The sequence below is a fragment of the Trachurus japonicus genome, chromosome 1 (assembly GCF_045865225.1).
Source record: "Trachurus japonicus isolate A0001 chromosome 1, Traja_1.0".
NCBI lineage: Eukaryota > Metazoa > Chordata > Actinopteri > Carangiformes > Carangidae > Trachurus > Trachurus japonicus.
The window spans coordinates 27,085,019-27,097,282 of NC_140907.1; the positions used below are offsets into that span (position 1 = coordinate 27,085,019).

At 40.9% G+C, this 12,264-nt stretch overlaps 1 protein-coding gene and 8 non-coding genes across 9 annotated transcripts; 8 read left to right on the forward strand and 1 right to left on the reverse strand.

Annotated features, from left to right (window-relative positions):
- The first annotated feature begins 165 nt into the window (after nucleotides 1–165).
- Nucleotides 166–247, forward strand: trnal-aag (transfer RNA leucine (anticodon AAG)). The gene has a single exon. It is a non-coding gene; the product is annotated as a tRNA-Leu (tRNA).
- Nucleotides 248–1,023: 776 nt separating this feature from the next.
- Nucleotides 1,024–1,105, forward strand: trnal-aag (transfer RNA leucine (anticodon AAG)). Its single transcript has one exon. It is a non-coding gene; the product is annotated as a tRNA-Leu (tRNA).
- Nucleotides 1,106–1,886: 781 nt separating this feature from the next.
- trnal-aag (transfer RNA leucine (anticodon AAG)) lies at nucleotides 1,887–1,968 on the forward strand. The gene has a single exon. It is a non-coding gene; the product is annotated as a tRNA-Leu (tRNA).
- A 378-nt stretch (nucleotides 1,969–2,346) lies between these two features.
- On the forward strand, nucleotides 2,347–2,428 carry trnal-aag (transfer RNA leucine (anticodon AAG)). The gene has a single exon. It is a non-coding gene; the product is annotated as a tRNA-Leu (tRNA).
- Nucleotides 2,429–2,788: 360 nt separating this feature from the next.
- Nucleotides 2,789–2,870, forward strand: trnal-aag (transfer RNA leucine (anticodon AAG)). Its single transcript has one exon. It is a non-coding gene; the product is annotated as a tRNA-Leu (tRNA).
- A 371-nt stretch (nucleotides 2,871–3,241) lies between these two features.
- On the forward strand, nucleotides 3,242–3,323 carry trnal-aag (transfer RNA leucine (anticodon AAG)). The gene has a single exon. It is a non-coding gene; the product is annotated as a tRNA-Leu (tRNA).
- Nucleotides 3,324–3,677: 354 nt separating this feature from the next.
- trnal-aag (transfer RNA leucine (anticodon AAG)) lies at nucleotides 3,678–3,759 on the forward strand. Its single transcript has one exon. It is a non-coding gene; the product is annotated as a tRNA-Leu (tRNA).
- Nucleotides 3,760–4,659: 900 nt separating this feature from the next.
- trnal-aag (transfer RNA leucine (anticodon AAG)) lies at nucleotides 4,660–4,741 on the forward strand. Its single transcript has one exon. It is a non-coding gene; the product is annotated as a tRNA-Leu (tRNA).
- A 1,782-nt stretch (nucleotides 4,742–6,523) lies between these two features.
- On the reverse strand, nucleotides 6,524–12,264 carry cacng3a (calcium channel, voltage-dependent, gamma subunit 3a). The gene is made up of 4 exons (XM_085792295.1): nucleotides 11,802–12,264; nucleotides 8,889–8,972; nucleotides 8,423–8,563; nucleotides 6,524–7,346 (listed from the first exon to the last, which is right to left on the reverse strand). Exons 1-4 carry the CDS (start codon nucleotides 12,010–12,012, stop codon nucleotides 6,784–6,786), a joined length of 999 nt encoding a protein of 332 aa, XP_085648421.1. The 5' UTR covers nucleotides 12,013–12,264; the 3' UTR covers nucleotides 6,524–6,783.

Genomic DNA, 12,264 nt, shown 5'->3' on the forward strand with positions numbered 1-12,264 from the left:
GAAAAAAACCTGTGCTAAACTCTCTGATGGTGTTGGCAGAGTAAAAAGGCTGTAAAAGTAAGCGTGAGCGCTCGTAAATCTGATCTCTCACCGTTTCCACGACGCGTTGTCAGGGAGACCTATCGTAACTTCCGGGAGGTTTCGCTGTTCATTGTGGAGCTCACAGGTAGCGTGGCCGAGCGGTCTAAGGCGCTGGATTAAGGCTCCAGTCTCTTCGGGGGCGTGGGTTCGAATCCCACCGCTGCCAAACTTTTCAGGATGTCATTGTTGTCGTAGTATCGCACATGAATGTACACAAAAGTTGAAACATCATGCCGCAGTCAGTTGACACTGAATATCTCAGAATACCATGCACCATACAGAAAACCTCATAATCGCTAACAATCCATAAAATTATAAATAGCCTATTTATCCATTTCATGTATTGTGAGGATGACTTTTTCTCAGAATTCTTCCTGAGTCTCATTAGGATGATTTTACAACTATTTGCTTTAGATTTCTTAGTTCCCTCAAACTCATAAGAATTCTGACTTTAAAGAGACAACGAAGAGTTTGTACTTGGTTTTAAAAAAAAGTCTCATATTAATGTGGATGAATCTATGTTACCCACACTTGTTAATGGGTCCATTTTCAATAAATATATCGTTTTGTCTTTATCGTTATTTTGTTAGTGGTTGTTAGTGGCCAGCATTTCCTACTTTCTGTAGTCAATCAAAGGGGACTAAAACAGTGAGTAGCCTACTACATGGCACAGTTGATGGGGCAACTGAAATAAACGCGATTGTGTATTATCTGCAAAGAAAATTGTAATTAGGTCAAAACCTGAAGTCTTTTCATTCTGAAGTTGCATCAATTAGGCATTTCACAATTCTTCAGGATCAAAAGACAATGTGCAATGTTACAGATAAAGTACCTTATATGTTTTGAATTGTTTTGAATATGTTTTTAATTAGCAAATAAATCAAAAGATGGTTTTAATTTTAATTTTTTTTTTTTTTGTCTTCATTTATTTCAAAGTCTGAAGGTAGCGTGGCCGAGCGGTCTAAGGCGCTGGATTAAGGCTCCAGTCTCTTCGGGGGCGTGGGTTCGAATCCCACCGCTGCCAGGGTTTTACAATGTGTATATGAAATGATACCAACCATATGTGATCAGAACATAGTTTAAGCAATGGCCATTAGAGAAAGTCAATCAAAGGGGAATAAAACAGTGAGTGCTTCAGACGGCATAGTTGATGGGGCAACTGAAATAAATGAGTTTATTATCTGCAAAGAAAATTACAATTAGGTCCAAACCTCATATCTTTTCATACTGAAGTTGCATCAATTAGGCATTTCACAATTTCTCTGGCTCAAAAGACACTGTACAATGTTACAGATTAGAAAGTATCTTATATGTTTTGATTTACTAATTAACAAATCAATCAAAAGATAGTTTTGATTTATTTATTTTTTGGTCTTCATTTTTTTAGAAGTTTTAAGGTAGCGTCTCTTTGGGGGCGCGGGTTCGAATCCCACCGCTGCCAGGGTTTTACAATGTGTATATGAAATGATAGCAACCATATGTAATCAGAACATGACCATTAGTCAAAGGGGAATAAAGTAGTGAGTAGCCTACTACATGGCATAGTTGATGGGGCAACTGAAATAAACGTGATTGTGTATTATCTGCAAAGAAAATCACAATTAGGTCAAAACCTAATGTCTTTTCATTCTGAAGTTGCATCAATTAGGCATTTCACAATTCCTCAGGATCAAAGGACAAAGTGCAATGTTACAGATAAGAAAGTAGCCTACCTTATATGTTTTGAATTATTAATTAGCAAATAAATCAAAAGATGGTTTTAAATTTTTTTTTTTTTTTTGTCTTCATTTATTTCAAAGTCTGAAGGTAGCGTGGCCGAGTGGTCTAAGGCGCTGGATTAAGGCTCCAGTCTCTTCGGGGGCGTGGGTTCGAATCCCACCGCTGCCAGGGTTTTGCAATGTGTATATGAAATGATACCAACCATATGTAATCAGAACATAGTTTAAGCAATGGCCATTAGAGAAAGTCAATCAAAGGGGAATAAAACAGTGAGTGCTTCAGAAGGCATAGTTGATGGGGCAACTGAAATAAATGAGTTTATTATCTGCAAAGAAAATCACAATTAGGTCCAAACCTCATATCTTTACATACTGAAGTTGCATCAATTAGGCATTTCACAATTTCTCTGGCTCAAAAGACACTGTACAATGTTACAGATTAGAAAGTATCATATATGTTTTGAATTACTAATTAACAAATCAATCAAAAGATAGTTTTGATTTTTTTTTTTTTTTTTTTTTGGTCTTCATTTTTTAAAAGTTTTAAGGTAGTGTGGCCGAGCGGTCTAAGGCGCTGGATTAAGGCTCCAGTCTCTTCGGGGGCGTGGGTTCGAATCCCACCGCTGCCAGGGTTTTATCATGTGTATATGAAATGATACCAACCATATGTGATCAGAACATGACCATTAGTCAATCAAAGGGGACTAAAACAGTGAGTAGCCTACTACATGGCACAGTTGATGGGGCAACTGAAATAAACGTGATTGTGTATTATCTGCAAAGAAAATTGTAATTAGGTCAAAACCTGAAGTCTTTTCATTCTGAAGTTGCATCAATTAGGCATTTCACAATTTCTCTGGATCAAAAGACAATGTGCAATGTTACAGATAAGAAAGTACCTTATATGTTTTGAATTATTAATTAGCAAATAAATCAAAAGATGGTTTTAATTTTTTTTTTTTTTGTCTTCATTTATTTCAAAGTCTGAAGGTAGCGTGGCCGAGCGGTCTAAGGCGCTGGATTAAGGCTCCAGTCTCTTCGGGGGCGTGGGTTCGAATCCCACCGCTGCCAGGGTTTTACAATGTGTATATGAAATGATACCAACCATATGTAATCAGAACATACGGTAGTTTAAGCAATGGCCATTAGAGAAAGTCAATCAAAGGGGAATAAAACAGTGAGTGCTTCAGACGGCATAGTTGATGGGGCAACTGAAATAAATGAGTTTATTATCTGCAAAGAAAATCACAATTAGGTCCAAACCTCATATCTTTTCATACTGAAGTTGCATCAATTAGGCATTTCACAATTTCTCTGGCTCAAAAGACACTGTACAATGTTACAGATAAGAAAGTACCTTATATGTTTTGATTTACTAATTAACAAATCAATCAAAAGATAGTTTTGATTTTTTTTGGTCTTCATTTTTTTAAAAGTTTTAAGGTAGCGTGGCCGAGCGGTCTAAGGCGCTGGATTAAGGCTCCAGTCTCTTCGGGGGCGTGGGTTCGAATCCCACCGCTGCCAGGGTTTTATCATGTGTATATGAAATGATACCAACCATATGTGATCAGAACATGACCATTAGTCAATCAAAGGGGACTAAAACAGTGAGTAGCCTACTACATGGCACAGTTGATGGGGCAACTGAAATAAATGTGATTGTGTATTATCTGCAAAGAAAATTGTAATTAGTTCCTGAAGTCTTTTCATTCTGACGTTGCATCAATTAGGCATTTCACAATTTCTCTGGATCAAAAGACAATGTGCAATGTTACAGATGAGAAAGTACCTTATATGTTTTAAATTATTAATTAGCAAATCAATCAAAAGATGGTTTTAATTTAAAAAATTTTGTCTTCATTTATTTTAAAGTCTGAAGGTAGCGTGGCCGAGCGGTCTAAGGCGCTGGATTAAGGCTCCAGTCTCTTCGGGGGCGTGGGTTCGAATCCCACCGCTGCCAGGGTTTTATGACGTATATATGAAATGATACATGTGCAGCATTATCACAGCACATTCAACTCACTGACTGAACAATGACCACTACAGAAAAGTAAATCAAATAGGGATAAAACAGCGAGTAGCCTACTTCAAATAGCACAGTTGATGGGGCAACTAAAATAAATGTAAAAGGCGTATTATCTGCAAAGAAAATCACAATTAGGTCAAAACCTAATGTCTTTTCATTCTGAAGTTGCATCAATTAGGCATTTCACAATTCCTCAGGATCAAAGGACAATGTGCAATGTTACAGATAAGAAAGTACCTTATATGTTTTGAATTATTAAAGCAGAAGTAAGTGATATATTTGTGTTAATGTAAGTCTTAAATAGTTATATCTTCCGACAGCAATCACTTACATAGAGTGTTTGGACTGAAACACGGGTCTCTCAGTCCCTCTGCTCTGCTCTGAGCCGAAGAGAAAACATTTATCGTATCCTACAGTTTTTATCCAATGAGGAGAGAGAACGGCATGAAGGGCTGTGTGTGCAGCCAAGGAACGCCGTGAATGTGGCGACGTAGCGACGAGGACTGTTATGGTGCGTTCAAGGAAACTCGTATTTTTCCGACCGTGAAGTGGTACCAGTTCGATCTGGTACGAGTTCACCGGTCGGAAGTTACGAGTGGCCGTTATAGTGACTTTCACCGGTAAAACAGGTCGGAAAAACACGAGTGGGTTGCCTGAAACGCTACAAAGTCGTAAGTTGTGACTTGAAGCTGTAATTTACGATTTCAAAAGCCTGCCTGGAACGCAGCATTAGCGAAAACGACCGGACCACTTACTTCTGCTTTAATTAGCAAATAAATCAGAAGATGGTTTTATTTTTTATTTTTTTTGTCTTCATTTATTTCAAAGTCTGAAGGTAGCGTGGCCGAGCGGTCTAAGGCGCTGGATTAAGGCTCCAGTCTCTTCGGGGGCGTGGGTTCGAATCCCACCGCTGCCAGGGTTTTACAATGTGTATATGAAATGATACCTACCATATGTGATCAGAACATAGTTTAAGCAATGGCCATTAGAGAAAGTCAATCAAAGGGGAATAAAACAGTGAGTGCTTCAGACGGCATAGTTGATGGGGCAACTGAAATAAATGAGTGTATTATCTGCAAAGATAATACTCTGGATCAAATGACAATGTACAATATTACATATTATTATATGTTTTGACTTATAAATTAATAAATCAATCAAAAGATGTTTTTTAGTATTATTTTTTCTAAGGTTTTAAGGTAACGGTCTAAGGTGCTGGATTAAGGCTCCAGTCTCTTTGGGGGCGTGGGTTCAAATCCCACCGCTGCCAGGGTTTTATCATGTACAGCTCTGAAACAACTAAGCAAGACGAGGCTTGAAATCTTAAAATCAGTGATCCTCCATGGGACTTGGGCATAAATGTGGAGCCATTATAAGATGTACCTAAAAACTGTGAAGTGGTTTGTACAGGTTTTTACCGGCTTCTTGTAAGAATGATAATGCAGCCATGTCACAAAGCAAGAGAGATGCCTCGAGCTGGTTTCATCAACATGACAGCGCGTGGAGTGTCCTTCAGTGGCCTCATCTGATCTGAATCTAACTGAATGTTTGCCTGAATGATGCTGCTGCCATAGCAACACACCAAGTTCCCCCGTCCGCCTGCTGCTCTGCTGACATCGCCTCTAACACAGCTTACTCATGCATGTTCACACACATGACGGCCTGCAGCAGAGGCGAGTCCATTATATTTGATAAATTGTTTGTGCCTCTGCTGATGTTTTTGTACTTGGCTCGGACATTTGCTTCTGTACTCTGCTCACTCATGCAAGGACACAATATTTGAATACAAGACATTTCCTGTATGACAGGAAAGAAGCAACACTCCACCTTGAACCCCCCTCCTGTGTCTGTCCGAAGCACATTTTGAGAGAGAGATTCAGTTCATTTGTAAGCTTTATTTGATGTAAACAGAGACTCAGTGGTGGTAAAACCATAAGGGCAGAATCCTTTTGGCACACACACAAGACACACTCTGGCACACAGCGAGAGACAGATAAGAGATTAAATGCTTTTAATGGGGTTTCGATTTTTGTGCTCAGGTCCACAAAAAGGAGGACAGGAACAGGACATGGTTATGTCAACCCCACATATGTGTGAGTGCGTGTGCTTGTTTATTGTTTTTGATGTGATGATTTGATCTGATTTTTTAAAGGACACTGCTTCTTTCTGTCGCTCTCTGCATGACTGTGTGTTTTATACACACATTCCTATTACTATAGGCTACACACTGATTCACACATGCTACAGATATAGCTAATGTAATAGCATAGCAAAACATGACATACAAAGAGCAGACAAGTAGAAGATCTCAACATTGTGTTCTTGTTTACCCCATCTCCTTTTTTTTCGGCCTCAGGAACCATTTGCATCAGTCTACAGCTGCAATGATAGTTGACTGATGGAAAATAATCAGCAGCTACTTTGATGTTTGAATAATGGCTTTTGTCATCCGATTTGATAAGGATTTGCTGATTTCCATTGTTTTATAATAGTATTTGACTATACAAACAATTTAGAGACGTAACAATGCAGCTTTGGGAAATTGTGTTGGATTTTTCAACAGTTTTTTTTTTTTTGACATCTCATTGACAAAAAGATGCACACGTCAGGGGCCACATCCTATAGCTGGCAATGATAGTACATGCCCTTTTTTTTGGTGGTTTTAGGGCTGTTGGTTTAAACAGATGTACCATTAGCTGTTGAACAGAGCTGGAAACCAAAACATACATTTTACAGAATAATTATCAGACTCTCTGTCAGTTTTGTTTTTCTTTGCTGTTACGCAATGACTCTTGGGACAGGAATTGGCCTTCAAATGTAGGCCTACTGTCTGAAGGATGCAGCCCCTGAATGCTGACACAGTGAAAGTCTTTCCTGTTTCTTCACCATAGAAGTCAGAGGAAGTCATTTCATTTAATGTTCCTCTTGTCTTTTATCACCGTACACCTCCCTCGGCTCTCACACAGGCGTCGTCCTTCTGTTGGCAGCAGAGTTTCCAGGCAGCATCTCTGTGTTGTTGTGAGCAGCTGAAGTAGTTAAATCATCCACGGCAATGTCAATTTTACCGTCCTTAAGTGGCGAGGACATGGTGTAGAGCATGAACTCTGAGCCAACCGTCACTGGCGTTGGCAAACCCACCATGCCGGTGACTTTGGCCTCCGTGGAGAGGGACGGCTCTCGGTCTTGCACCCGAAAAGAGTGCGAGGTCGAGTCCCCCGCGCTGTGGTTGCTCCTGTAGCTGTATCGGCGGGAGCGGTTCTGGTAGTATCGGTTGCGGTAGTAAGATGAGCTGCGGGAGATGGGCAGCTTTATGAGGGAGGGCCGGCCTTTAGTGCGCAGCTGCCGGTGTTTCTCTATGAACACGTGCACAGCCAGGACGCCCACCATCTCAGCCAGGACGAAGGACAGAGCCCCAAAGTAAAAAGACCAGCCGTAGGAGTAGCTCTTCTTGTGGTCGCTCTGGGTGGGGTCTCCGGAGTTGGCTGATATGTACACAATGATGCCGATGATGTTACTGAGACCTGGGGGAGTTTAGAGGGAAGCACGCGGTCAATCAATCAAATGTTAATTGTCTATTCAAGTTAGTGCAACTTAAAGTGATTCAAAGAAGCTGAAGAGGTGAATGGTCAAGTCTTAGGGCCACTATTTTGATCCTAATGCAATTTTACAATCCTCCTACCTAAACAAGTGCCACTATTTTAAAGGGATAGTTCAACATTTTTGGCAAATTGGCCCATTGCCATAATCCCTTTAGTCTTAGCAGTGGTTCGTTACTTTTAGTTGTCGGTGCAAGCAATTTTTAGAACGGCGGAGCAGAGCGGCGAGCTGTTCAGAGCTACGCTACGGAGGCTAATGGGATTTCTTGGTTTCCCTCATAAAACTCATCAAATACACAATCCAACAACTCCAAAACGCTCTGGTGGACAAATTGTGACCTGCACATTCACCACGCTATGAGATAATAATGGAACGTTATGAGATGGGGTCATTTTCGAGGCAAATGCAGTGGTTTGCATGAATTTACCTCGAAAACAACTCAGTCTCGTAACATCTCATTATTATCTCATAACGTGGTGAATGTGCAGGTCACAACTTGTCGACCAGTGCGTTTTGGAGTTGTTGGATTGTGTATTTGATGAGTTTGATGAGGGAAACCAAGAAATCCCATTAGCCTCCATAGTGTAGCTCTGAGCAGCTCGCCGCTCTGCTCCACCGTTCTAAAAATAGCTTGCACCGACCGTTACAATTAAAGGTAACGAACCTACTGCTAAAACTATAGTGATTATGACAATGGGCCAATTTGCCAAAATGTTGAACTATCCCTTTAACTAACATCCATCCAGGTCAGAGCGGACCTTTGTTGTCACGGTAAAAATAATAAACATACTAGGACAATCAGGGTTAAAGGAATAAATTATTACTATAGTTTTAAAGTCAGCTTCCCTCCTTCTAACATCACAATACATCATCAAACAGCAACTATGGCCCCTAATAAACCAGCTGCACAGATGAACTATGAAAATTAATATATAAAAAAAAAAGAAAAGTGATGCAATGACTTTGTTAACAGGAAATGAGTATATATGCTATGTCTGACCTGCAGAGACAAAGAGTATACCCGCGCTGAGAATAACATTGTAGCGTGACTTGTAGAACTCACTGGCAGCGACACACACACCTCCGAGAAACAATAGCCCCACACTGAGGATGGGGAAGAGGCTGGAGGCTCGTACCGCTCCTGAGGAAGAGGAGAGAGGAAGAGTGAGGTCCAGAGTGTAGATTTACAACTTTCTGAAAAACTTGGCGACTTCTAGATTTCTTTCTTTTTTTAAAATACTTTATTTATTCATTTTCAGAACATCAATGTAAATAACAACCCCTTTCTTCCCACCCCCCTCTGCAATTTCTAGATTTTGAGATGTGGATTAATTCATAGTAATTTGACAATGATATGTTCAATATGAAGGGACCAGTGGTGCAATATAGGTAGGAAAGAGTTAGTTACTTATCCACTGTGTCAACCATAGCCTATCCTTTATCTCAGAGTTATATGTGTTACCCACGCAGTAAATACTCGGCGGCGTCCTGCTCGTAGTCTCCATCTTCTGCAAAGTGATCAATGTCTTTGCAAACACCCCGAAACGTCCCTGGGGAAAGACAAAGACAGGAACACGTAACATTGCATCCATTTAATAACTGCCCTTCGTCACCATACAGACAGTATGATTTATAAAACCCTGTCTCTTTGACCCAGTGCACTTTCCACACTCTCTCTGACAGTGACTTCCTGACAGTAAGTGATAAATATGCCTATCATCTGATGGGTTCTGTAATGATTTTTTTCTCCCCTGCTCTTTAAACAATTCAGCTCCAGGCTTTAACTAGCAAACACTTTGCTTTGGATATGATGAACATGAGCAGAGAAGTCAGGGGAGTGAGGACAAAAAGAGCGAGGGACTACTTTTTCCACAGTTTTAAAGGATTTGAAGCAAAGACTGATTTCCCCTCTCATGTTGTTTTATTTCAAAGAGCTGAAAAACTGTTAAACTGAACAAAGTCTTCCCTGAGGCACTTTTTCCCCCCCCAATTTCTTTTAAATAAGCTCTACACAATGATCACCAGTCCTTAAACACAAACTGTGCATGTGTCTGTGCTGCACAAGCCCTGACAGTTGACTATAGGCTATGTGTATATAGGAAACATCTCCTGGCAGTTTCCATCCATCCATCCATCGGCTATACTGCTCATCTGTGCAGGGTCACGGGGGGGCTGGAGCCGGTCCCAGCTGACATAGGGCGAGGGTATGCTCTGGACAGGTTGCCAGCTCCTGGTGATTTATGTTGATGTGAATCCAAACCTTCACCACTAACAACATCAGCAAACTGTCGCAGATTGTCCCTTTAATCACCTGCAACAACAGCTGCACTGGATGTTTCCTGCTCTCGTTATCCTGTGGCCATGTAATGCCTTTCAACATTTGCACACACACAGTGATATATTGATGGCTGCATCCCTATGTGCTGCACTGATTGAACAGTATTGATGATGTGACTCCAGTCGCCATAGTTACCGAAACAAGACTCATTCAGTAGCTACAACTCAGCCACGGTGAACAGGTCAGAGAGAAAAGCCCACGATGGAGGAAGTAGCTCTTTGCTTCCTATTAGTGATGAATATTTATCTGAGCATTAAGAGCTTAGTATCATTAGTCTTTTAGTCAGACTGGTGCTTTGATAAGCTGTTTAGTTGTTGCATGAGAGGAAAATGAGGAAACTTCATCCTGGATACAACCTGTAAATATCTGTCTGGAGTCTGAACTTTTCCATTTTTACGTTTATCTGCAGCTCTAGCTTTGTTACCTGCCATGTCAGCATTTATCCTTTTATTATTTTGCATCGATAAACACACGATATTATTGGAATTAATATAGGCTAGTATTTAATTGATACATGTACATAATATCAGCATACAGACAACTTTGATCGTCCCATCTGTCTGTCTGTGAGTTTGCCTGCAGGTGGCTTATTGTGACGCAGACTGATGGACACACACACACACACACACACACACACACACATGGGGTAGATTATGGAGGCATTGATGTCCCCTGCATGCTTTGTTACCTCTCCATTAAACCATTTTGGAGCTTAGAGATAGTGGAGCTGCAGGAGAGGGAAGGAGGGAGGGGCAGGACTGAGGGGAGCGGAGGTATGGAAGAGAGGCAGGGAAAAAAAGAGCTGAACATTTCAGAAAATTAGCAAAGCAAATTAAACAGGGCAAACGAGGTAAGAAAAAGAGATGAGCCATTAAAAAGCAATGAATAATTGAAAATGCCATTTCACCATATCAAATATCCACCACTTCAACTCGTCTGCACCTTCTTGAATCTGGCCATCAATCAGAAAATTAATGAGATGTGCTGACAGCTTCTCCTCACAGAGATAATGCTTAGTTTAGGAATAAAAGGCTGGTGGTGAGTTGAGTGTTAGATCTGCTTTCAGTGGCATTTCTACAACTAAACCTGAAAGGTTTTTGTGTTATTTCCTGTTTATTTCCACTGTTTGACAATCACCTGGAAAAGCACAGTGTGACATTGTTATTTGGGACTCTGCTTTTGAAAGGTATAATTGCCATGAACTTCCTTCTACTGGTTAGACAGTTTCTTTTTAAACTTTCCATGAGAAAGTATCTTTGCACTTTTAATTGTTGAGTCAGTTGGATGCTGTTGGCAGATGACTGAAACTTTGCACATTTACTCAATCATTTCAATTTGACAAAGCTTATTGTGCATTACTTCCATCTTGTATTACACTCGTACCTACATAAATGTCATGTCTACTATAATTCTGATTATTTATGATTGGTAGTTACATTACACAATCAGGTTAAACAACTGGACGGAATATAAAATTAGTTAAAAACAAAACCCATATGCACAGGTATAAATAAGAATGGCTGCTGTTGTCAATGCATGTAGGTAAACTGTTTAATTAAACTTAACCGCTCCTTGGGGATTAATAAAGTTGTCTGTAACTGTAGGTACTGACATTACAACACTACAACACAAGGTCATTTTTGGATCAAGACTTTTGTACTTTTTTTTTTTTTACTCAGTTTTACAACAAATTCAGTTTTGTTTCTTTTGCTTAAGGATCTAATCTCCTTCCACCACTGGCTGCTGTAGGCTAAATAACTTGAATCAATATTTTCATTTAATTGAAGATCCCTAACTTGGCTGTGCAGAAAATACAGTAAATGCACAATTGTTGAATGTCATGAGTCTAGACTACCTTTCAGTCAGCTACAGAGGCATTGTCTCTTTTACCTTGGAAGTGAATGGCCTCTTGTGTCTGTATGAGTTTGCACAGACAATAATGCTGTTTTGCCTTTTCTCTAGTCTTACCAGTTCTTGCAGACTGCTCAGACTTGCACATGCAGACAACATGAACATACAGGAGTGATGTACAGTGCCCTACCCTCTGTGCAGCAGGTCCTCCACAGACCGGAGTGGGTCAGGACCTCCTCGTTCTTGCGGACGGTCTCGTTGTCGTTCTGGCTCTTGGAGCGGCACATCCCGCGGGAGTAGAGCCAGTAGTCCGTGCCCACGGCGATGGTCATGAGGCTGAAGGCGCAGAAAGCCCCCGCCGTGGTCAGCAGCATCATCACACCCCGGTTACACAGCCTCATGTCGGCCCAGCCTCCTTTTCCTCCTCCCGGTGACCTCCGGTGGGCAGACCAGGGAGGTTCAGGAACTGTGGGAAACTTTCCCCCGGTGTTTTACCTCTGCGTGGATCCAGTCGGCTGAAGGTGACGGAAACTCAGACTTTGTGTGCATTTTCTACAACCTGCGCCAAAGTCGCATTAGAAGTGGAAAAAACTGCATGTTCAGTGTAAATTTTTCACCAAGCCTTCTTCCTAACTCTGCAGAGCTGGTGTGTT

Excerpts from the sequence above, each read along its gene's own strand:
- cacng3a (XM_085792295.1), bottom strand. The coding sequence starts at position 12,012 with ATGAGGCTGTGTAACCGGGGTGTGATGATGCTGCTGACCACGGCGGGG. Across the intron at positions 8,564-8,888 it reads CGCCGCCGAGTATTTACTGC|GAGCGGTACGAGCCTCCAGC; the intron begins GTGGGTAACACA and ends CCTCTTCCTCAG. Across the intron at positions 7,347-8,422 it reads TATACTCTTTGTCTCTGCAG|GTCTCAGTAACATCATCGGC; the intron begins GTCAGACATAGC and ends AAACTCCCCCAG.